The sequence below is a fragment of the Aptenodytes forsteri genome, unplaced genomic scaffold (genome assembly GCF_000699145.1).
Source record: "Aptenodytes forsteri isolate BGI_AS27 unplaced genomic scaffold, ASM69914v1 Scaffold257, whole genome shotgun sequence".
Classification (NCBI taxonomy): domain Eukaryota; kingdom Metazoa; phylum Chordata; class Aves; order Sphenisciformes; family Spheniscidae; genus Aptenodytes; species Aptenodytes forsteri.
In genome coordinates, this window is record NW_008795194.1 from 4,213,187 (window position 1) to 4,239,247 (window position 26,061).

A 26,061-nucleotide genomic window follows, 5' to 3' on the forward strand; every position below is an offset into this window, starting at 1 on the left:
GCATCCCGGAGAGCGGGGGGGGGGGGGAAGCACTACTTAAATGGTTGGGTTTCTTTATTTTCTAGGGAATACATACCGCAAGCATCAATTGCAAGGACTGGATCAGAAGGATGACTTGCTTTTCCAATGCCAGCTGCATTTTCTGCATAAACTCTAAATTCATAGATAAGGCCAGCGCTGATGGTGGTGACTTTGAAGTGAGTTGTGCGAATGAGGGTCTTGTTAGCCTTCTGCCATAATATGCTATTCCTGTCTTTCATTTCCAGGTGGTATCCAATCACTGCACTGCCACCATTAGTGACTGGTTCATGCCATCCAACAGTAATACTCTCTCGGGTGACATTTGTGACCCATGGTGTAGAAGGAGGGCCAGGGGTAGCTGATGATATCAAAAGAAGTGATTAATTGTAAATAAAATTGTATTTTCAACATCAGAGCATTAAAGCATTGACCTATGGCGTGAGAAGCATATTACTCACTGTAAGGAAGCTTGACAACCACACATTGTGAGTCTATGTGATCGCTGATGCCAAAGCGGTTCTCAGCTTTGATGCGGAATTGGTATTCTTCTCCTGTCGTGAGCTTCATAACTTTGATAACAGTTCTAGCAACAGTTGCAGACACTTCAGACCAAGCAGCAGTACTTGTTTCTCTTTTCAGTACAATATAGTTGGTAACTTGACTTCCACCATCATAAGCTGGCGGCTGCCATCTGAGTGTTACACTCTCTTCAGTGATATCGCTAAGGACAACAGGACCAACAGGAGGACCTGGTCTGTCCAGGACAACAATATTAACAAATGATTTTGTGGTGCCACTTGAGTTGGCAGCAGTAATGTCATATCTGCCAGCATCAGCAGCTACACTTTCTTTAAGGTTAATGATGAGACTTTCTGCAGTGGTTTCTGTGTGAAATCTCATGGTAGGTTTCAGTGGAACACCATCTCTAGACAATGTCACCTTTGGCACTGGTTTTCCAGAAACTGGAATTTCAACTTTCAGGTTTGATCCTGCTCGAATATATACAGTGTTATGAGGGAAGCCCTTCATGTCAATCTCGGGAGATTCTGAAAAAGAAAACATTTTCAAACCATTAAAAAATGGATCCAATTTAATGTGTATCAACTTTTGTCTCATGTCAGGAAGCATACCTAATTGTTCTTTAACTGTAACAGGGAGCAGTAGTTCCTTAGGATCACTTAAACCAGCTTGGTTTTCTGCAGACACCCTGAAGAAATAGTCAACATTCTCCTTAAGACCATGGACAACATGATGAGTCATCTTTACAACTGCACACTTAACCCATTTTTTATGTCCTTTCTCAAGAGCTTCAATGAGGTAGCTCACAATTCTGCTTCCACCATCGTGTTCTGGTTTTAGCCATGAAAGAGAAACACTGTCCTTTGTGACATTTGTTACTCCAAGTTTTTCTGGTGGGCTGGGTTTTTCTGAGAAAAAAAGTGCGACAGGTTAAGCAATATAGCAAGTATTTACTTTTTGTATTAGCAATTGCACAGGAATGCCATCTGGATTGAGAAAATATGTTTTAAAATGAATTTGTATATTAGAAACATTTTAAGTAAAATGCAAGCAAAATTTTAAATTCAAGCTATTACTTAACTCTTTATCATTTTTAAAACCACAGACATATCTACCACAAAATTATCTTTTAAAATGTAAACATTTAACACTTTTTATATTATTTTGAAGTAAACATTTAAAAACATATATTATTTTAAATATTAACAAATATTTTTCTTAGTAAAACACACCTGTTATTTTTGTTCCCTCCTTGGTCTCAGAAGGCACTCCAACACCATACTCATTTTCTCCAGAAACCCGGAAGTAGTAAATGGCACCTTCTTGCAAGCCAGTCACTTTGTAGGACAGGCGATGACAATTGTTTGTTACAGTGACCCATGCTTTTTTGCTGGCTTCTCGTTTTTCAATAACATAGTTCTTTACAGGTGCTCCACCATCATTTTCAGGAACATCCCAAGATAACACAACAGATTCTTTAGTTACGTCTTTTGCTGCAGTATTAGATGGTGGGCCAGGAGTATCAAGAACTTTGACAATTAAAGTCAAGGTGACAGTGTTCAGGATGTTTTGCAATGTTAATGTGTATTTTCCAGAATCATTTCTTGTTGCTTTTTCAATAGTAAGAGATGTGCAATTTTCTGAAGTATCAATGCTTGCTCGTGTACGGAGATCAGTGTCTGATTTGTTCCACGTTACATTTGGGACTGGTTTGCCTCTGAAAGGAACAGTCATTGTGAATGACCCACCAGCCTTTACAATTAAAGTCTTCCGCATTTCACTGTCAATATCAAAGGCAGGTTCTTCTTCTCTTTCTTTTGCCACCTGAGGTTCTGAGACATCACTTGGTTCACTGGCACCAATTTTGTTAATGGATTTCACTCTGAAGACATACTCAGAGCCTGATACTAATCCAGTTATAGTGTATTCTGTGCCTCTTAAGTTCTGAATAGCCGTTGTCCAGTCAGTTTCATCAGTTTTCTTGTATTCAACTGTGTATCCTGTTACTGGAGCACCTCCATCAAACAGTGGCTTTGTCCACCCAATTGTGATATTTGACCTTGTAGAATCCATAATCTTGGGTTTAGATGGGGGAGATGGCAAGAAGATTGGATCTTCTGCCCGAATCAATGGTGTGGTTTCACTTGGAAGACTGAGGCCAGCAGCATTTTCTGCATAAACCCGGAATTCATATTCACATCCTTCACGGAGACCAGATGATTTCACTCTTAAATCATAAACTGGCTTTTTGTTTACACGAATCCATCGTAGGCTAGTTTTCTCACGCCTTTCAATTACATAGCCAGAGATCTCATTGCCTCCATCAGACTCAGGTCTTGCCCAGCACAGAGTTATCGAATCTTTGCTCACACTGGTGATCTCTAAAGATGTAGGTGGACTTGGAACGGTAAATGGGTCTAGGGCTTTGACAGCAACACTTTCTAGAGGCTCACCAGTGCCATATTTGTTAACTCCCATCACTCTGAAAATATACTCATTACCCTTCAGTAGTTTTGTCACTTTACAGGATGTTGTTCTAAGCTCTCCTTCACAAAGTGTCCATGCAATTCTGCTGGTCTCACGTTTTTCTACAATATAATAATCAATATCTGCACCGCCATTTTCTTGAGGGGATCCCCAAGATAAATGACACTTTTCAGCAGTAAGGCCATTTATTTCTAATGGGCCTGCAGGTGGGCCAGGTCTATCAAGTACTTTGCAATTAATTGCCAAAGATCTTGTTCCTGCAACATTTTGTAATGTTAGTACATACTGTCCTGAATCACCTCGAATACAGTCCTTAATGGTTATTGCAGTAGAGTGATCTGTTGAGGCTATTTCAACTCTAGCTTTTCCTTCAAGGTCCTTGCCATCCTTTGTCCATGAAATCACTGGTATTGGCCGTCCTGCAATATCAGCATTGACTTTAAACACTTCTCCAGCTTTCACAACTACAACATCCCTGAATTTGGCATCCATCATAATTCTTGGAGCCTCTACATCATCTTTTACAGTCACAGGTCCAGTTGATTCAGATGGCTGACTGAAGAGTCCAGCAGCATTCTTTGCAATCACACGGAATTCATATCGCTGGTCTTCTGTAAGTCCACCTACGTCAAAGTATGTTTCTTGCACATTAGTAAAATTACACTTTAGCCAACGACCATCTGGTATCTCTCTGCGTTCAATAATATATCCTGTTACTTTAGCTCCACCATCATATTCTGGTTTAGTCCATTTCAGTGACACACATGTTCTTGTAATATTCGTAACTTCTGGTTGACCAGGAGGATCACATGGATCTCTTGCAGCAACTGGTTCACATGATTTACTGCATTTGCCTATTCCGGCAATGTTTTCAGCATAGACACGATATTCATACAGCAGTCCTTCATCAAGACCTGTAACTTTCATTTGTGTATCAGGTATAAGGCTCTTGTTGACTTTTGTCCAAAGAATGCTGCTTCTTTCTTTACGCTCCAAGTGATATCCTAGTACTCTGCTACCTCCATCATTAACTGGTACCTGCCAAGTTACAATCATGAAAACTTTAGTTGCATGTGCCACATGAGGAGTTCCAGGCGGTCCTGGAGGCTTAAATGGATACTCTGCCACAACAGAAGGAGAATTAGTGTAAGTGCTTTTCCCATAACGGTTTTCTGCACAAATACGGAACTGATATTCAGAGCCAGTGGTGAGTCGAGATACTTTAATTGCTGTTCTTGCAACTGCTGCAGATACTACATCCCACGTTGTTGTTGTAGTTTCTCGCTTCTCTACAATGTAATTGCTAATATGGCACCCACCATCGTATGCTGGAGGTTTCCAAGACAGAGTTATGCTTTCAGCACTAACTTCATCAATATGCACATCAGTTGGTGGTCCTGGTCTGTCAAGGACAACTACAGTTAAAGAAGCTGTTGTTGATCCGGCAGCATTTGAAAGATGTAATTCATAATGTCCCAAATCTTCATTTGAAGCTTCCTTGATGGACAGTGAAGTTGAAGTCTTTGATGTCTGAACATTTACCCTGGTTGTCTCTTTTAAGGGATTCCCATCCTTCTTCCAGCTAACGGTTGGAAGAGGTCGCCCTCTGAATGGCACATCAATCTTAAGATCATCTCCAGCTTTCACAGTGAATGTGTTGAAAAGGAGCTCAGCAGATGGCTGGATTTCAATATCTTTTGCAATGATTGGGACACCAAGTTCTCTTGGATCGCTTTTTCCTTTTTCATTAACAGCAATCACTCTGAAACTGTACTCTTCTCCCATACTTAAGCCTGTTATTGTTGCTTCTAATGTTTTCACCTCTGTACATGCACTCCATTTTGTACTTCCTTTAGTTTGCATTTCTACTATATAACCAGTAATTTTACTGCCACCATCACTCTCTGGCTTTTCCCATTTAATTGAAGCAGAGTTACGAGTCACATCAACAAGAACGACCTTTGCAGGTGGAGAAGGTGGTTCAGAAACCTTAACTGGGTCAGGTGTTTCTGCTGGTAAGCCAACCCCATATTCATTTACAGCTAGGACACGGAAGTAATAACTACATCCTTCTTGTAGTTGAGTAATTTTGAAAGAATTCTTAGTGCAGTTGTTTGTAATAGTGGCATATGCCTTTCTTGTGGATTCTCGCTTTTCAACTACGTAGTTGGTAATTTTAGCTCCACCATCAATAAGTGGCGGTTCCCAGGCTAATGCTACAAAATCTTTCTTCACTTCTCCGATTGTCAGGTTTATAGGTGCACTAGGTGTATCAAGCACTCTGACATTAACAAAAGCTGATTTTTTGCCACTGTTGTTCTCTAAAGTAAGATTGTATCTACCACTATCAAATCTATTCACGTTGTCAATGACCAGCATTGTATAGGAACTGGTGACTTCAATCTGAGCTCGCTCACTAATTGTTCCTTCTGCTTTTTCCCATTTAACTTCAGGTTCTGGTCTTCCTTTGATGGTGACGAACAGGCGTAATGTACCACTAGCACGTACAGTGACTACTTTTCTGAGATCTGCATCAAGTTCAATTTCAGGAGGTTCAATCTTGTCCGCTGCTATGACTGTACCAGGTATAGTAGCAGGTTCTCCTACACCTTCTGAGTTGATGGCACAGATGCGGAAGTTATACTCCTGGTTCTCTTTAAGTTTTGTTACGGTGAACTGTTTTGCTTGTAGTCCTGTTGGTGGGGTGCAGGTAGTCCATTCATCAGCAGCAGCTTCTTTTACTTCTACTACATATCCCTTAACTGGAGCACCACCGTCATAAATGGGCTTACTCCAGGCGAGGGAAACTGATGACCTGGAAGTGTCTGTAACCTTTGGATTGCTTGGTGGACCTGGTGGATATAATACATCACAAGCACGATAGAGAATGGATGGCTCACTGGGTTCCCCTACCCCTGCAGCATTTTCAGCAGAAACTCTAAATTCATAGAAATGCCCATCGGTAAGACCTGTTACTCTGAATCGCAAGTCCGTCAGCCTTTTCTTATTGCATTTCGTCCACCGGATACCATCTTTGTCTCGTTTTTCAAGTATGTAACCTTCAATTTCAGCTCCCCCATTGTCTTCTGGGCGACCCCATGTTACCACCATTGAATCTTTTGTGATTGCTGAAACTTCAGGTGTTGAAGGAGGACCAGGGGGTTTGTATGGATTACGAGCCACAATTGGCTCAGATTCCAAGGGTTCTCCAATTCCATATTTGTTCACTGCCATTACGCGGAAAATGTACTCATTGCCAGCAAGGAGTCTGGTTACTTTGTGGTTAAGAGCCTGCATGTCTGTTGCTACTTGTGTCCATGAAAGCCTGCTTGTCTCTCTCTTCTCAATGATATAATGTGAGATACTAGAACCACCATCATGTAAAGGTGGAGCCCATGCCAAGTAGCATTTTTCTGCTGTGACACCTGTAACCTTCAAAGGTCCTTCTGGAGGTCCTGGCCTGTCAAGCACTTTTACAGTGATTGGTATAGATTTTGTGCCACCAACATTTCTGAGGTTAAGAGTATAGTGACCTCCATCTAGTCTTATACAGTCTTTGACAGTAAGAGTTGTTTTCTGAATGGTAGATTTAATTTCCATTCTTGCAGTTGCTTCTTCAAGGTCTTTACCATCTTTTGACCATGTAATGTCAGGAATAGGTTTGCCATGGATATCAGCTTCAAGAACAAAGGTTTCTCCAGCATGAACAACAATGACATCTTTGTATTTAGGATCCAGTGAAGCCCCTGGTGCTTCAATTTCATCTCTGGCAGTAATGGGCCCTGTACTTTCAGATGGTTCACTCAAACAACCTGCTGCATTTCTTGCAATTACTCTAAATTCATATCGTTGGTCTTCAACAAGACCGCTTACTGTAAATTCTGTTTCCAACACATTTGTAAAGCTGGCTTTCATCCAGCGACCATCTGGTAGTTCTTTCTTTTCTACAATGTATCCAGTTATTTTGCTTCCACCATCATATTCTGGTTTTTTCCACTTCAGCGTGATATTATTTCTTGTAACAACAACGGCCTCTGGGCGGCCAGGTGGGTCACAAGAATCTCGAGCAACATACAATTCTGATACTTTGCTGACTTTGCCAATGCCAACAATGTTTTCAGCAGAAACTCTGAACTCATATTCAAGACCTTCTTCAAGGCCATCTGTTTTATATTTGGTGTCTGCAATGAGTGACTTGTTCTGTTTTGTCCAAAGAATGCTGTTCTTATCTTTACGTTCAAGATGGTAGCCAAGAACTTTGCTTCCTCCATCATTAACTGGTTCATGCCATTGTACGATCATATGGTCCTTGGAAGCTGCTGTTACGAATGGGGTTCCAGGTGGCCCAGGCACCTTGTAGGGGTATTGCACAACAACTGGTTTAGAATCCAAAGGAGAGCTCTTCCCATATCTATTTTCAGCAGAAATCCTGAACTGGTATTCAGAACCTGTTTTAAGCTTTGTTGCTTTGATAGTTGTTCTTGCAACAGTTGCTGACACAATGCTCCATGTGGTAGTGCTTGTGTCACGCTTTTCTACTATATAGTTGCTTATCTGACAGCCACCAGTGTAATCAGGTGGATCCCATGATAAAACAACAAAGTCTGCGCTAACTTCGTCAAAGCGGACAGGTCCTCGTGGTGGGCCAGGCTTTTCCAGTACAATTATGCTCAGGTGCTCTGTTGCCGTACCTGCTGTGTTTGTTGCTGTTACTGTGTATTTACCGAAGTCTTCCTTGTTGCTTTCTTTAATATGTAAGATAGTTGATGTTGATGTATCCTGAATATGTAATCTGGTTGTCTGTTTCAGTGGCTGCTCATCTTTTGTCCAAGTAATAGTAGGTTTGGGTCTACCTATAAATGGTACTTCTACCTTCAGATCTTCTCCAGCCTGTACACTGTATGTATTAAACATCAGTTTGAAACTTGGCTCAATTGTCAAGTCTTTAGCTATCACAGGAATTCCAAGTGCTCTGGGATCGCTTTTGCCTTTTTCATTGTAGGCAATCACATGAAACTGATATTCCTGTCCTGGACTCAAACCAGACACAACTGCATTGCATGTTTTGGTCTCACTAACAACACTCCATTTTTCTGTTCCTTTAGGCAGCATTTCAACAATGTATCCCAAAATTCTGCTACCTCCATCATGTTCAGGTTTTTCCCATGTAAGTGATGCACTTCTCTGAGTCACATCGGTGAGTGTTACTTTCCCAGGAGGCAGGGGTGGCTCTGAGGCTTTGACAGCATCTGTGGTTTCAGCTGGAATACCAATTCCAAATTCGTTTTCAGCCATAACTCTAAAGTAATAAATTGCTCCTTCTGTAAGATTTTCAACTTTAAAACTTGTCTTGCCACACTTAGCACTTACATTTGCAAATGCCTTCCTGGTTGACTCACGCTTATCTATTACATAGTTCTTTATCTTTGCACCACCATCAATAATGGGTGGTTCCCAAGATAATACAGCAGAATCCTTCTTTATATCCTTTACCACTAAGTTTTGTGGTGGTCCTGGTGTGTCCAACACTTTTATTGTAACAAATGCAGATTTAGAACCACTGCTGTTCTCCAACTTAAGAATGTACTTTCCAGCATCATTTCTATCACAGTTGTCAATTGAAAGTTGTGTGTAGTTTATGCCTTTATCAATCTGAACTTTTTCTGTGAATTCACCTTCTTCTCGAGACCACGTGATATCAGGTGTTGGTCGTCCCCTGAATGGTATGTGAATCCTAGCAGACCCACCAGCTCTTACCACTATCCCTTTTCTTAGCTCTGAATCAATATCAAGTTCTGGAGCTTCAAGTTTGTCTTCTGGTTTAATAGTACCGGGAACTGATGCAGCCTCTCCTACACCAACCTTGTTGAGGGCGCACACTCGTAGTTTATATTCTTGATGTTCAGTAAGCTTTTTGATTTCAAATCGAGTGGCACGTACACCTGTCTGTGGAGTAACGAGTGACCATTCGTCTTCATCTGCTTTACAGATTTCTACAAGGTATCCCTGGATTTCACAACCACCATCATAAATAGGTTTACTCCAACCAAGTGTAACTGAACTTTTGGTGGTATCCACAACATGGATATTTGTAGGTGGGCCAGGCTTGAACATGGGGTCACAAGCTTTAAAGTAAGGAGAAACATGGCTTGGTTCACCCACTCCAGCAGCATTTTCAGCAGAAACTCTGAATTCATATTCATGATCCTCTGTTAATCCTGTAACTCTTAATCGCAAATCTGTAATTCGGCGTTTATTGCATTTTATCCATCTGATGCCTGCTCGGTCTCTCTTTTCTACAATGTAACTTATGATTTCACTACCTCCATCACTATCTGGCCGGCTCCAGCAGACAGTCATAGAATCCTTTGTGATGTTGGTGATTTCCAAGGCCTTTGGTGGTCCAGGAACCACAAATGGATTTTTCATCATTACTGGCACAGATTCTAATGGCTCACCAACCCCATACTTGTTAACTGCCATAATACGGAAAACATATTCATTTCCTTCCAAGAGTTTTGTTACTTTCAGCATTGTAGGTAAAACCTCTGAAGCAACAACAGTCCATGCTAGGCGACTAGTTTCTCTCTTCTCTACAATGTAATGAGAAATATCACTGCCACCATCATGAAGAGGAGGAGCCCATGCCAATGAACATTTTTCAGCTGTAACTCCTGTCACTTGGACTGGCCCCTCTGGAGGTCCTGGCCTGTCCAGGACTTTTACGTTTACTGGTACTGTCTTTGTTCCTGCAACATTAGAGGCTTCTAAAATGTACTGTCCACCATCAATTCTAATAGCATCTTTTACAATTATTAATGCACTGAAATCTGTGTTCTTTATTTCATATCTAGCAGTTTCCTCAAGCTCTTTATCTCCTTTGTACCACTTAATGGTTGGTAGTGGCTTTCCGTGAACATCAGCCTCAAGTCTGAATGTTTCACCAGCATTTACAACAATTGTGTCTTTGTACTTTGGATCCATTGAAATTCGTGGAAGTTCAACTTCGTCCCTTGCTGTTATTGGTCCTGTACTGTCAGAAGGTTTGCTTATTGCACCTGCAGCATTCTTTGCAATTACTCTAAATTCGTATCTTTGGTCTTCAGTAAGCCCTGTTACAGTGAACTGAGTTTCAATGATATTTGTGAAGCTAGCTTTCATCCAGCGACCATCTGGTAAGTCACGTTTCTCTACAATATAACCAGTAATCTTACTTCCACCATCATATTCTGGTTTGGTCCACTGTAGAGTAATAGAACTTCTTTTTATTATTATAGCTTCTGGGCAACCTGGAGGATCACATGGGTCACGAGCTACATAGCACTCAGAAACTTTACTTGTTTTGCCTACACCAACAATATTTTCTGCAGAAACTCGAAACTCATATTCAATTCCTTCTTCAAGGTTAGTTGTCTTAAAACTTGTGTCCTGAATAATAGTCTTGTTCACTTTAGCCCATAAAATGCTGTTTTTCTCCTTTCTCTCAAGATGGTAGCCCAGCACTCTACTGCCACCATCATTTATTGGTTCATGCCACTGTACGACCATGGAGTCTTTTGTAACCGTTGTCACAAATGGTGTGCCAGGAGGTCCTGGTTCCTTGTAGGGGTACTGTGCCACAACTGGCGCAGATTCCAATGCAAAGCTCTGCCCATACCTGTTCTCAGCAAATATTCTGAACTGGTATTCTGAACCAGTTTTCAGTTTAGTCACCTTCAGTGTAGTTCTTGCAACTGTAGCTGAAACTGTTTCCCACACAGTGGTGGTTGTATCTCTCTTGTGAACAACATAGTTGGTGATTTGGCAGCCGCCTGTGTACGCTGGGGGATTCCATGATAGGGTAATACTTTCTGCACTTATTTCATCAAACTTCACAGGTCCTACTGGAGGATCAGGTTTGTCTAGAGTTATAATTTCAACAGAGGCAGACTTTTGCCCAACAACATTGGCCACAGTGATTTCATAAGTACCACTGTCCTCTTTGCTAGTTTCTTTAATATTCAATATAGTGAGATCAGTCAAATCACTAACATTTACTCTTGTCGTCTGCCTTAATGGCTGGCCATCTTTTACCCAGGTAACAGTTGGTTTAGGTCGACCTGCAATTGGTACTTCTACTTTCAGATCTTGTCCCACTTGGATACTATAACTGTGAAAAGCGGGTCTTACATCAGGTTCAATCACCAGGTCTTTGGCAACTATTGGAACCGCAAGTGCTCTGGGATCACTCTTACCCTTTTCATTTACAGCCATTACTCTAAAAAGATATTCTTCCCCTTGAGTTAGGTTAGTAATAACCGCTTCAAGTGTTTTTACACGAGCACACTCTGACCACTTCTCACTATCCTTTGCTTGCATTTCAACAATGTATTGTATGATTTTGCTGCCACCATCATGTTCAGGTTTTGCCCAGCTTAGCGAGACACTGTTTCTTGTGACATCATCCACTGTTATTTTCCCAGGAGGCTGTGGAACTTCAGCAACTTTTATTGGGTCACTGGTTTCCGCAGGGAGGCCAATTCCATATTCATTCTCAGCAGAGATTCTAAAGAAGTAATAGCAGCCTTCCTGAAGTTGATCTACTTTCCATGAAGTCTTGTGGCAGTTTGTTACAACAGCTGCATATGCCTTTCTTGTTGCTTCACGCTTTTCAATAATGTAATTCTTTATTTTTGCTCCACCGTCCAAGAGAGGAGGCTCCCATGAAAGTGAAACAGAGTCTTTAGTGATCTCTCTGATTTTTAAGTTAACAGGTGCACTTGGGGTATCCAGTACTCTTACACTGACAAAGGCAGACTTTGTTCCACTGCTGTTTTCTAAAGTCAGAGTGTACTTTCCAGTATCAAATCTGTTAACATTGTCTAGAACAAGGGAAGTAAAGCTGCTAGTAGTATCAATAATAGCTGCTTCTCTGATCTCACCATCCATTTTACCCCATTTTACTTCAGGTGTTGGACGGCCTCTGATGGGAACAAACAGTCTTAAGGAACCTCCTGCCCTCACATTTACAATCTTCCTTAATTCCATGTCAAGGTCAAGGTCTGGTGCCTCCATCTTTTCTTCCACAATAACAGAACCAGGAACGTCTGCATGCTCTCCAACTCCTGCTTTATTAACTGCACATATGCGGAATTTGTATTCATGTTTTTCTACTAATTTTTCTACTTCCATGTGAGTATTCTTAATTCCAGTTGGAGGGGTACAAATTGCCCATTCACCATCACTTACATCACATTTTTCCACAATGTATCCCTGAATTTCAGAGCCACCATCATAGATAGGTTTACCCCATGAAAGAAATACTGAAGATCTTGTAACATCCACAACTTTAGGATTATTGGGTGGACCTGGCTTGTAAATAGGATCACACGCTTTGTAGTAAGTGGAAGGTGGGCTTGGTTCACTAAGACCAGCAGCATTTTCAGCTGAAACTCTGTACTCATAATCATGATTTTCTATAAGCCCAGTCACTCTGTATCGCAGTTCACTTATCAGGCGTTTGTTACATCTTGTCCAGCGAATACCTTCCTTATCTCGTTTTTCAAGGATGTAGCCTAGGATTTCACTACCACCATCTGAGGCTGGCCTTTCCCATACAACTATCATAGAATCCTTGGTAATGGCTGTGACTTCTGGTGCCTTCGGTGGAAGTGGCACTACAAATGGGTTTTTTGCGAGTACTGGTTCAGACTCAAGAGGTTCACCAACACCGTATTTATTTACTGCCATGATGCGGAAAACATATTCATTTCCTTCTAAAAGTTTTGTAACTTTGCAATTCAGGGTTTGCACATTTGAATCAACAACCATCCACACCAAGCGACTTGTTTCCCTTTTTTCTACAACGTAGTGCGAAATATCGCTACCACCATCTTGTAGCGGAGGTTTCCATGACAGCATGCATTTTTCAGCAGTAACGCCTGTAATCTCAACAGGTCCTTCTGGTGGTCCAGGTCTATCAAGAACTTTGACATTAACAGGAACTTTCTTTTCACCTGCAACATTCTTTGCCAGTAGTACATACTGACCACTGTCAACTCTAATGGCTTCCTTCACACTAAGGCTTGTTGCAAAATCGGTACTTTTTATTTCCATACGAGCAGTGTTTGTCAGCTCACGATCACCTTTTAACCACTGAATGGAAGGTATTGGTTTGCCATGAACATCAGCGTCAAGTCTGAATGACTCACCAGCATGGACTACAATAGTGTCTTTGTATTTTGGATCCATACTTATATGAGGTGGTTCTACTTCATCTCTTACTGTAATTGCCCCTGAGCTCTCAGATGGTTCACTGAAAACACCTGCAGCATTTCGTGCTATAACACGGAACTCATACCTCTGGTTTTCAACTAGACCAGTTACTTCAAATTGGGTATCAATGACATTTGTAAAGCTTGCTTTCATCCAGCGACCATCAGGTAGCTCCTTCTTTTCAACAACATAGCCTGTGATCTTACTTCCACCATCATACACAGGTTTCTTCCACTGAAGTGTTACTGAGCTTCTTGTGACAATTATAGGTTCTGGACGACCTGGAGGGTCACATGGGTCATGTGCAGTATAGCATTCAGATGCTCTACTTGCCTTTCCAATGCCCACTATGTTTTCTGCATAAACTCTGAACTCATATTCAAGACCTTCCTCAAGGCCAGTTGTCTTAAATTTGGTATCTGGAATAGGTGTTTTATTCAGTTTAGCCCACAGAATGCTGTTTCTTTCTTTGCGCTCCAAGTGATACCCAATGATCTTGCTACCACCATCATTGACTGGTTCATTCCATTGTACCACCATGCTGTCTTTTGAGACATTTGTTACAAAAGGTGTTCCAGGTGGACCGGGAACTTTAAATGGGTATTGGGCTATGATTGGCTCTGAAGTGAGATAGATACTCTTCCCATACCTGTTCTCAGCTGCGATTCTGAACTGATATTCACAGCCAGTCTTTAATCGACATGCTTTTATAGTTGTTCTTGCAACAGTAGCTGACACAATCTGCCAAGTGGTGGTGGAAGTGTCTCTTTTTTCTACAATGTAATTTTTGATAGAGCTACCACCATCATACTTGGGTGGTTCCCAGGAAATGGTAATACTATCTGCTGTTACTTCATCTACTTTTACTGGTCCGGTTGGAGGTCCTGGTTTGTCAAGGACAACAATATTTAGGGTCTCAGTTGCTTCACCTGCAGAGTTTGTAAGTTTAACTAAATACGTCCCCACATCTTCTCTGCATGCTTCTTTTATTGTTAACACTGTGTTATTTTCTGAACTTTCTGCATTTACTCTTGTAGTCTGCTTCAATGCCACATTATCTTTATGCCAAAACACTGCTGGTTTGGGTCGACCAACAAAAGGAACATCAACCTTTAAGTCCTCTCCTGCTAGAACACTGAAGGTGGTAAACAGTAGTTTGAAAGCAGGTGGAATCACAAGATCTTTTGCAACAACAGGTATACCCAGCTGGCGAGGATCACTGATACCTTTCTCATTCTGAGCTGAAACACGGAAGGTGTATTCTTCACCTTGGATCAATCCTGTGATAGTGGCTTCAGTAACTTTCACTGTAGCACAAGTTGACCACTTTTCACTGCCTTTGCTTTGCATTTCTACAATGTAGCCCAGAATTCTGCTACCACCATCATGTTCAGGTTTTTCCCAAGATAAGGATACGCTATTTCTTGTCACATCCAACAAAGTTATTTTCCCTGGTGGAAGTGGTCTTTCTGATACTTTTACGGATTCTGAAGTTTCAACTGGAAGGCCTATTCCATACTCATTTTCAGCTAGGACTCTGAAGTAGTAGTTGCAGCCTTCTTGCAGTGAATCAACTTTCCAGCTGGTCTTGTGGCAATTAGCATTAACAGTTGAATAAGCTTTTCTTGTTGATTCACGCTTTTCAACAATGTAATTTTTTATTTTAGACCCACCATCTATGAGAGGAGGCTCCCATGTGAGTGTAACTGATGATTTTGTAACTTCTTTTATTTTCAAATCTTGAGGTGCCCCTGGGGTATCAAGAACTCTGACGTTCACAAATGCTGACTTACTACCTGAGCTGTTTTCAATTGTCAGTATGTATTTGCCACTATCAAATCTATTTACATTTTCCACAATAAGTAGAGTATAAGAGCTTGTCGATTCAATGCTCGCTCTATCCAAAGATTCCCCATGTTCTCTTGTCCATTTTACTTCAGGTGCTGGTCTTCCTTTAATTGGGACAAAGAGCCTTAGAGTACAGCAGGCTCTAATAGTGACAACTTTACGTAGCTCTGCATCAAGTTCAATCTCTGGAGGTAGCATTCTTTCTTCAGCTTTTGGAGTCCCAGGAACAAGAGCAGGTTCTCCAAGACCTTCAGAGTTCATAGCATATATCCGTATTTTATACTCTTGATTTTCTTTCAGGTCAGTGATGGTAAAAGAAGTGGCCTTTAGACCTACTGGTGGAGTTACAATCTTCCACTCGTCTTCTTCAGGTAGTGCGATCTCAACCATGTAACCTGTGATCTCTGAACCACCATCGTATATTGGTTTGTTCCATGCTATTGTAATTGAGGACTTGCTGCTATCCAAAACACGAGGATTACCTGGGGGACCAGGCTTAAATACAGTATCACAAGCTTTATAGAATGGACTGGTTGGGCTTGGCTTACTGACTCCAGCAGCATTTTCAGCCATGACTCTGTATTCATATTCATGGCCTTCTGTCAGTCCAGACACTTTATAACGTAAGTCAGTAACAACCCGTTTGTTACATTTCACCCACCGTAGACCAGCCCTATCTCGACGTTCAACAATATAGTTAGTTATTGGGCTTCCACCATCAGAATCAGGATGGCCCCAACAGACAACCATAGAATCTTTTGTAATTGCTGTAACTTCAGGTGTTTTAGGTGGATCAGGTGGCACATATGGATTTACTGCAAGAACGGGCTCTGATTCCAGAGGCTCACCAACTCCATATTTGTTAACAGCCATAACACGGAATACATATTCATTGCCCTTCAACAGCTTAGTAACCTTCAGTTTAGTTAATGGAACTTCTGTGGCTACAGCTGTCCATGCCAATCTACTGGTTTCACGTTTTTCAACCACATAATGGTCAATCTTTGCTCCTCCATCATCCAGTGGAGGTAGCCATGACAGCACACATTTTTCTGCAGTGACTTCAGACACAGCCAAAGGCCCTTCTGGGGGACCAGGTCTATCAAGAACTTTAACATTGAAGATATGCTTGGCAAAGCCACCAGGATTTGTTGCAGTAAGTGTATAGGCACCACCATCTCTTCTTGAAGAATCTTTATTGATAAGAACAGTAGAGAAATCTGCTATTATTATTTCTAATTTTGCTGTGTCTTCAAGTTCTTTCTCTCCTTTTGTCCATGTCATAGTTGGTGGAGGGCGACCTGAAACATCAGCCTCAAGTCTGAAAACTTCACCTGCTTTCAGCACTAAGGTATCTTTGTATTTAGCATCCACCCTTATCTTTGGTGCTTCAATGTCATCTCTACAAGTTATTGCATCTGATGGCTCAGAGGGCTGACTAACAGCCCCACCAGCATTCCTAGCAATCACACGGAATTCATAGGCAGCATCTTCTGTCAAACCACTTACAGTGAATTCAGTCTCTAGTATATTGCTGAAATTAGCCTTCAGCCAACGGCCATTAGGAAGGTCTCTTTTTTCAACGGTGTAGCCAGTTATCTTAAAACCTCCATTATATTCTGGTTTAGTCCACTTCAGTGTAACTGCATGTCTTGTAATGTTCAGAGGTATCGGCTTACCAGGTGGATCTATTGGGTCTAGGGCAAACACAGGCTCAGATGGCTTGCTTGGCTTACTCTTCCCAGCCAGATTTTCTGCTATAACACGGAATTCATATGCAATGCCATCGGTAAGTCCAGTTGATTTAAAGATATTGCCTGATACCAACATTTTACTTACAGTCTGCCAAAGAATGCTATTTCGTTCTTTTCTTTCAACATGATATCCCAGAATTGGGCTTCCACCATCAGTAACTGGCTCATTCCAGCTAATGGTCATGGTTTCTCTGGTGACTGCAATCACCTGAGGAGTGCCAGGAGGCCCAGGTACCTTAAATGGGTAGTTGGCAACTACAGACTCTGAAGTAATGGCTGGACCAATTCCATACCTGTTTTGAGCTTTAACACGGAACTGATACTCAACTCCAGTAGTAAGACGAGTGGCTTTAAATGTAGTACGTATCACTGTTGTTGCCAGTTCAGTCCATGTGGTACTGTCAGTTTGACGCATTTCTACAACATAGTTACTTATTGGTACACCACCATCATTCAAAGGAGGCTCCCATGAGAATGTTAGAAAGTCAGATGAAATTTCATCAAATTTGATTGGTCCAGTAGGAGGTCCAGGTATGTCATGAACCTGAACTGTGATTACTTCACTAACTTCTCCAACAATATTTTTAGCTGACAGTGGATATTGACCACTATCACTTCGTTTACATTCATTGATGGTTAGTATGGTTGCAGTTGCAGTATTTTCATAATTTACCCTTTGTGTTTGCTTAAGTATCTGGTCTTCTTTCTTCCAAGTCACAGTAGGCCTTGGACGACCAAGCACAGGGATTTCAATCTTGATATTGTCACCAGCTTTGGCAATGACTGTTTTCTGGTAGATACCACGGAGGTCAAACTCTGGTAGCATCGTTTGCTCCTTGATAATAACTGGCCTGCTTTCTCTTGGGGCACTTCTTCCAGCACTGTTAACTGCCATAACCTGGAAAGTGTACTCTTCATTTTCAGTTAGATTCTTTACTACACAGTCCAGTGTTTTTACAGTGGTGATATGTGCCCACTGGTTGGTTCCTTTTCTCTGTGCTTCAATTACATACCCAGTGATCTTGCTGCCACCGTCATGTTCTGGTTTTGGCCAAGCCAGGCTAACTGAGTTCCGTGTTACATCCATAATATTAAGGCTCTCAGGTGGGGATGGTGCCTCAGAAGCTCTTACTGGTTCTGCCGTTTCAGCTGGTTCACCAATACCATACTCATTTTCAGCCAGCACTCTGAAATAGTATTCACACCCCTCAGACAAATTAGGAATCCTGAAGGAACACTTCTGGCAGTTGGTTGTGACTGTTGAATATGCTTTCCGAGTCGATTCACGTTTCTCAACAATATAGTTTGTTATACGTGAACCACCATCTATCAGAGGCATATCCCATTGGAGGGTGATGCTGTCTTTGGTTATATCTCTAGGCTTAAGGTTTATCGGTGGACCTGGTGTATCCAAGACTTTTACATTTACAAAGCCAGTCTTCTTACCAGCAGCATTTTCAAGAGTCATTATGTATTTTCCTGCATCGTATCTGGTGCATTCTGTGACAATCAAGAGTGTAAAAGAATCGGTATTTTCAATACTGGCACGTCCTTTGAGTGAAACATCATCTTTTGTCCATGTAACTTCTGGAGTTGGACGTCCTTTAATTGGCACAAAAATCCGAATAGTTAATCCAGCTCTAACAACAAGTGTTCTTCTTAGCTCAGCATCTAATTCAAAGTCAGGAATCTCTTCCCGCTCTTTGATCTCCACACTTGGAATTACTGCTGGTTCGCCGACACCTGCAGCATTCATGGCAGAGATTCTGAAACTGTATTTGGCTCCTGTCTGCAGATGAGCAACAACAAACTGCGTGATTCTTAAAGCAGTCCCTGTCGTGTCTTTTACCCATTCTTCTTCTCCTTCCTTTTGATGCTCTACTATATAGCCAATGATGTCAAGACCACCGTCATAGTGAGGCTTGCCCCAGGCTAGAGATGCACTTGTCTTTGTAGTATCAGTCACTCTTGGATTTGCAGGTGGACCTGGTGGGTCTGAAAAGTGAGGAAAAGATAAAACATTACATTACAAAGGAAGTCACTCTTATGCTGTCTGAATGTGCTCCCCACCCATCCCACCCACCCCCAAAAAAGAAAAGGCATGATACTAACATGCAACATCCTTGCATATGACTGATTTTGAAGCATCACTTGGTGGTCCAACTCCTGCTCTATTTTCTGCACTGACACGGAATTCATATTCATTTCCTTCCAGGAGACCAGTTACTTTGCATCTAAGGTCTGAAACTGGTTTCTTTGTTGCTCTGACCCATCTTAAACCTTTCTTTTCTCTTCGCTCCACATAGTAACCTGTGATTTCACTTCCACCATCATCTACCGGCCTTTTCCAGGTAACTGTGACAGTATTTTTAGTCACATTTGTTACTTCTGGTTTTCCAGGAGGGCCTGGGGGACCTGATAAGGAAGAAAAAAGTACAGTTAAAACAAAACCCAAGTATTCCAAGATTAATAAAAACACACTGGAACTTCTTAGCTTGTTCTACGTACCAAATCTATCCACCATTTTAACTGGTTCTGATTGTACTGGTTCACCCTTGCCGTATTGATTTACTGCTGAGACACGGAAAACATATTCATTTCCTTGAATGAGCTTGCTAACAACATGCCTACAGCTTTCAATATTTTCAGCAACCAATGTCCAGAGCAGTCGGCTAGTTTCTCTCTTTTCAAGAACATATGATTTGACTGGTGATCCACCATCTTCTGCTGGAGGTGACCATGTAAGAGTCGCTTTTTCTGCTGAAACATTGCTGATCTCAATAGGCCCTGGAGGTCCTGGAACGTCTAAAACTTTCACATGTACGCTCTCCTGCTTAGTGCCAAAAGGATTGGTTGCAGTGATTGTGTATTCTCCAGAATCTTTTCTGACTGCATATTTGACAGTTAGAGTAGAAGACGTTGGTGTGGTTTCAATGTGCACAAGCTCTGAAGGTCTAAAATCTTTTCCAGCTTTTGACCATGCTGAAGTTGGAGGTGGTTTGCCACGGATACTAATAGCAGACACTGTAATGGTGTCTCCTGCTTTTACTGTTAAGCCTTCCTTCAAAGTAGGATCGATAACAATGCTTGGTGCCTCTGTCAAAACAAACAAACAAAAACCCCTGAGTGTTATAACAAGAACATAAAAAAAAAAAAAAGAGGATTTGGTATTAATTATTCAAATAAAATTCTACATTTTTACTGCCGTCTACATACCATACTCATCCTTGCATATTATGGTTCCTGTGGATTCAGATGGAGGACTGATAGCTCCAGCAGTGTTCTTTGCTCTAATTCTGAACTCATATTTGGAGCCTTCAGTGAGGTCAGTTACAGTATATGCACAGTCTGGAACATTCACATGATTAGCTTTTGTCCAAGCCTTTGAGGGTAAATCACGCTTTTCAACAATATAGCCAGTTAACTTATGTCCACCATCATATTTTGGTTCTGTCCAAATGAGTGTTACTGAGTTCCTAGTTACATTGATAACTTCAGGTTTCCCAGGGGGATCTAGAAGAAAAAATAATAAATAGTGGTCAAGCAAAAGTTATTTGAAATTTCAGAATTTTCCTTTTTATTCTCCTGATGACTTACCAATAGGATCAAGTGCCACAACTGGTTCAGATGGCAGACTTGGTTTACCTACTCCAGCCATATTGATTGCCATTACTCTGAATTCATATTCCAGACCTTCAGTTAACCCTGTCACTCTGAAATCTTTCATTCTTATTGGCGTTTTATTTGCTCTTTTCCACAGAAGACTATTTCTTTCTTTGACTTCAATGTGATAACCTAGAAGATAAATGGTGAGATGAAAATATGAGGGGTTTTTGCATTTCTTACAGCATTGTGAAACATCATACTGCCTGTATGGCATGTCACATAGGCATTGTGCAAGAGGAACACTGAAAACCAGGTTAAGAAATGGATGTGGACATACATTACAGTTGTATGTAATTGCAACAATGAGATGTTTGTAAATGCAAATTGCTAATTTTATAGACTCAAGTAATGTAACACATAGGTGAGTTTGTTTTTCTTTCTTTATATATTTTGGCTCTGTGCAAAAATATTGTTTCTCAGTTAGTCTTTCCCCAATTTTTAAGTTAATTTTTTTAAAACAAATCATCGTAGAGAAAGAGTAGGAAGTAAAACAGTGAAATCAATCAATCACTCAATTTAAAGCATAAACACCTGATAGTTTTATCTTACCCTTTGACAGAGAGAAAGAACTATTAAGAACTGAAACACTAGGGAGGCTTTTGGAGATATACCTGTGATTGGTGAGCCTCCAGTTCTTTTGGGATCAGTCCAAGTTAAAGCTACAGATTCACGCCGAACATCAACAATGTTGGGAGGTGGAGGGGCATCTGGCACATCTAAACAATATAAAAAAATGCAGTAACATTACAAATAAATACCACTCCTGAAACATTTTTTTTCAATTTTGAAAATTATAATGGATACTTACCAAATGGATGTTTTGCAATGACAGGGTCAGATTTAAGACCTTCACCTACTCCGTATTTATTTTCAGCCCTGATCCTGAATGTATATTCATTTCCTTCATGAAGTCTTGTAACTCTAAATGTGGTTTTCTGGACTGCAGAGGCACAAGTCACCCACTTATTGTTTACATTATCTCTCTTCTCTAGGACATAGTTAGTGATTTCTGAACCACCATCATCTTTTGGAGGGCCCCACTTTAAGGTTATGGCATCGGCTGTGACTTCTTCAAACTTCACTGGACCTGTTGGTATGCCAGGTTTGCCAACAACTTTCACAGAAATAGTGCCTTCCTTGCTGCCAACAACATTCTTCAGAGTTATTGTGTATTTTCCAGCATCAGCTTTCTGGCAGTCATGTACTACAAGTGTGGTGTTAACTGCTGTAGATTCAAATGCAACTCTTCCACTCTCAGTAAGTGCCTGGTCTTCATCTTTCTTCCAAGTTACAGCTGGGACAGGCTTGCCTTTAATTGGGATTTTAAGACGGAAATTGCTACCCTCTTTAGCTATATAGCACAAATCAGGTAGATCTCTTAAATCAAGATCAGGTGCCACTGTAAAAATAAAAGAAACCGATTATTCAACTATGCAAAAATTCTGTGATAAAATTAAGATGCTGTTTTAAAGGCATCTGATTTGTATGCATGCATAGTAATGATAGTAAGCATAAAATAAATGTAATTTGGGTAAGTGAAGCACTGAATTAATGATCTTAAGTTGTTTCTTACCAACATCATCTCTTGCCACAATTGTGAGCTCTGTTGGAGTTCCATATCCAGCATCATTTTGGGCTTTCACTCTGAAAGTGTATTCTTGTCCTTCTTTTAGGTCTCTCATTGAAAAATGGAGGTTCTTTGCCCGCATGACTTCTTGCCATTTATCTTCACCAATCAGGACCTCGACAACATATGCAAAAATACGACTTCCACCATCACTGATAGGTTTTTTCCATACTAAATTGCATGATGATTTTGTTATAGCTGAAGCTTTTAGATCCACAACTGGCCCAGGTGTTTCTAGAAGGAAGAAAAGCATAGTAAGTGTCTATCCAAGCTAAAAATAAAAATTATTTGAATACTAAAATAGGTGAAATGGATTCATTTTTCCTACCAGAAGCTTTAACAGCATCACGAGTTTCACAGGGGTCACCAATACCATATTCATTTTCAGCAAAAACCCTGAAGAAGTAAGATTTGCCTTCTTCTAAGTTAGTTATCCTGCAGCTTGTTTTTGGACATTCTGTTGTTACTGTGGACCATGACTTTCTTTCTGCATCACGTTTTTCAACGACGTAATTTGTGATTGGACTGCCACCATCTATTAGAGGAGGTTCCCACGTAATGAAGGCAGAATCCTTAGATGCTTCCTTTACAATCAGGTTTATTGGAGGGCCTGGAGTATCTAGATAAAGACATCAACCCCATATTTGATTTAGTAAACAAAATACAAAAATTTATCAGTTAAAAAGTTAACGAATATATTATAATGGGGAAAACTCTGGCACTTACCAAGTACTTTTACAACAATAGTGTATGCCTTTTTACCACAGATGTTCTCCAGACTGAGGACGTATTTTCCAGCATCATATTTGTTTACATTTTCACAACGCAGGAAGGTATCAAAATCAGTTGACTTGATGTCTAATCCTTGTCTATCTCTTAGGTTGGCACCCACTTTAGACCATGTAATCTTTGGTGGTGGACGTCCTCTTACTGGCACATAAAGTCTCATTGTGACTCCAGCACGCAACACAAGGACTTTCCTTAGTTCTGCATCAAGTTCTCCTTCAGGAGGAACTGTGTGTTTAACAAAAAACATGCAATTAAAACATCATCTTTAAAACTATCACTAAAGTTACTGTGACAAAAAGTCCCTCTTTACTGGCATTTCACTAGATTAATGAACTTGTTCTCATGCCCATGATGATATTAGTGAGTTAGTGTCCTGACTCCCATTTTAAGATCATTTGCAAATTTGGCTTTTTTTGCACTGATTTAGCTTCCTTTTTTTCTGCCTTTTCCACCATTTACATTACTCATCATATGAAGAAGTCTCCTAGTTCCTCTAGAACTCAAAGGAGTTTCAAAGCCTCCTGGACTGTACTGCTTATCTTGAACCAAGACAGTTCTGTAAAGCAATGCTTTTGTACATACAGCAAAATGCATACAGAAGCCAGCATGGCTCTTAAGGAGTAAGTGTCATATAATTAAATAGTGTGCCACACAGATGCTTAGAATAGTAATCTTGGCTTCAAATTATTTGGAAGACATGAAGAAGACTGAAAGTTTTAAGAATAGAAGAGAGATCTGAAAAGTCTAATTTTAGGATTAGAGAAAGAAAAAAGTCTTGAAGACCCAAAATAGGAGGCAGAAGAGTATCTAGCATACAAATGAAAAAAGCAGACACCAGTCAGATTCTACTCAGTTCCTAACCGCCCTCTTCCAAATTAGCCACTTTTAGCCTACTTTTTTGAGAAATGACACATTCCAAATTAATCTGCTTCTGTGATCTGTGACAAACCCTGTCTTTGGAACCCATCCCATGAATTAAAACAAAAGTCAACAAGGTAATTTGTTTTCAGTGAACATACTTAAAATGTCTTTGGCAGTGTGTTTATCAGGAACATCACTGGGATCACTGTATCCAATCTTATTGACAGCATAAACGCGGAACTGGTACTCTGTATCTTCTATCAGCCCTGTTACCACAAATCGCGTAGCCTGTAAGTTCTTGGGTAGATTGCATCTGACCCAGTTGTCTGTGTCAGCTCTTTTTGCTTCCACTAGATAACCAATAATAGGGCTTCCTCCATCATATGCTGGTTTGCTCCATGACAGGCTTATCGAATTACGAGTAGTATCAACCACTTTTGGGAAAGCAGGTGGGCCAGGAGGATCTGAGAATTAAAATAACATAAAGTTATCATACCAAATGCTGTACAAAAGTATTTGGAAATAACCATGGAAAATATCTAAGACTTTTAGCTTACATTGAGGATCACGAGCGTACACTGCTTTAGATGGTGCGCTAGGCTTGCCAGGTCCGGCCTTATTCAACGCTATCACTCGGAACTCATATTCTGTTCCTTCTTGGAGTCCAGTAGCTTTAACAGTTCTTTCAATGACAGGCTTTCTGTTTACCTTTGTCCAGTTAAGAGCCTTAGTTTCACGCTTCTCAAGTATATAACCAGTTATTGGGGATCCACCATCACTAGCTGGTGGCTTCCAGCTAACTGTCATAAAGTCTTTTGTTACATTGCTAATTATCGGTGGATCACAAGGTCCGGGTACATCTGTGAAGATTTATTTGAAAGTTATGTTCACATTCATAAGTGTACACAAAAAACCAGTGACTAATGAAGCTATCCCACAACGTACTTACCATATGGATTCTTAGCAACTGCTGGTTCAGTCAAGATAGGGTCTCCAACACCATATTTGTTTTCAGCACATATGCGGAACTGATACTCATGTCCTTCTATTAGTTTCTCCACTGTGCAGCTTGTAATGGGTACGTTGGCACTGACTTGGGCCCAGTTTGGTCTGCTTGTTTCACGCTTGTCTACAATGTAGTTAGTAATTTCTGAACCTCCATCTTCCAGAGGAGGCTCCCAAGAAAGCATTGCACGATCTGCATACATATGCTTGATTTTAACGGAGGCCGGTGGACCAGGCTTATCTAGAAGAATTAACATCACATTGTTACAGCTCTATCTCTTGCTATATCATTTATCTATAAATGTATTTATTAACAGACAGTCTTTAGCTTACCAAGTACTTTAAGCTTAATGGTTGCTGACTTTGATCCACTTGCATTTTCAGCAGTAATAGTATAGTCTCCTGTTTGCTTCCTGTTAACACTGAACAACTCAACTGTAGCAAGATTTCTCTTAGTGGTGATCTTAACACCTTCAGATGGCTTTAAAACTTCTCCTTCTTTCTTCCAGGTGATTGTTGGCATCGGCTTGCCATATACATTTGCCTCCAGACGCACATTAGTTCCAGCTTTTACTGTAAGCTGTGATTGCATAGACAGGTCCAACTCTATTCTGGGGGGAACTGAAAGGAAACAGCCGAAGAGTTAATCAATCTAGTAAGAGGTAGACATCTCATTCTTCACACGCGTATTAGTTCAATATGCACAGATTCTTACTGGAGTTCTCAAATGCTTTTATGTTTCTTACCATTTTCTGGATGAATGGTCACTGGATCGGAAGGTTCTGAAGGTCGGCTAATGTTAACTGCTGTCTTGGCAATTGCTCTAAACTGATATTGAGCATTTTCTTCCAAATCAGTAGCAGTGTACTCTTCTAGGGGTATTTGGTGTGGAGTTGTATTGCACCGAACCCACTTATCACCAGGTAATTTGCAAGCTTCAACAAAGTAGCCAATAAGTTTGCTACCACCATCATGCTTTGGTCTCGTCCATACCAGTGATACAGTACTCTTAGTGACATCAATCACTTCAGGTTTTCCAGGGGGATCTAGGGCAAATAAGATCATATTACAGTCTGTTTTGCCAAAAAAGCTAACATATTAAAAAATGGCTTTAATAGTGCTGGATCCTATTTACACATATCCCACACAGTGCACTCACAGTGCAGTCATGGTAAACATGAAAATATAAACATAAGGGCAAACTGAAGATCATGAAGAGTTGCAGATATA

The 26,061-nt window shown here is 40.7% G+C and overlaps 1 protein-coding gene across 1 annotated transcript in view; it reads right to left on the reverse strand.

Annotated features, from left to right (window-relative positions):
* Positions 1–26,061, reverse strand: part of TTN (titin) — a 257,627-nt gene that overhangs the window by 27,839 nt on the left and 203,727 nt on the right. Inside the window, exons 255-272 of the mRNA XM_019471879.1 lie at positions 25,578–25,877; positions 25,165–25,452; positions 24,776–25,072; positions 24,384–24,686; positions 23,985–24,290; positions 22,903–23,190; positions 22,505–22,795; positions 22,123–22,410; positions 21,358–21,948; positions 21,161–21,265; positions 20,481–20,678; positions 20,100–20,396; positions 19,392–19,979; positions 18,996–19,298; positions 1,773–18,878; positions 1,152–1,448; positions 480–1,067; positions 77–379 (exon numbers count right to left, since the gene is read on the reverse strand). Coding sequence (XP_019327424.1) covers positions 77–379; positions 480–1,067; positions 1,152–1,448; positions 1,773–18,878; positions 18,996–19,298; positions 19,392–19,979; positions 20,100–20,396; positions 20,481–20,678; positions 21,161–21,265; positions 21,358–21,948; positions 22,123–22,410; positions 22,505–22,795; positions 22,903–23,190; positions 23,985–24,290; positions 24,384–24,686; positions 24,776–25,072; positions 25,165–25,452; positions 25,578–25,877 — 22,737 coding nt within the window. The remainder of the gene's footprint in view (positions 1–76; positions 380–479; positions 1,068–1,151; positions 1,449–1,772; positions 18,879–18,995; positions 19,299–19,391; positions 19,980–20,099; positions 20,397–20,480; positions 20,679–21,160; positions 21,266–21,357; positions 21,949–22,122; positions 22,411–22,504; positions 22,796–22,902; positions 23,191–23,984; positions 24,291–24,383; positions 24,687–24,775; positions 25,073–25,164; positions 25,453–25,577; positions 25,878–26,061) is intronic.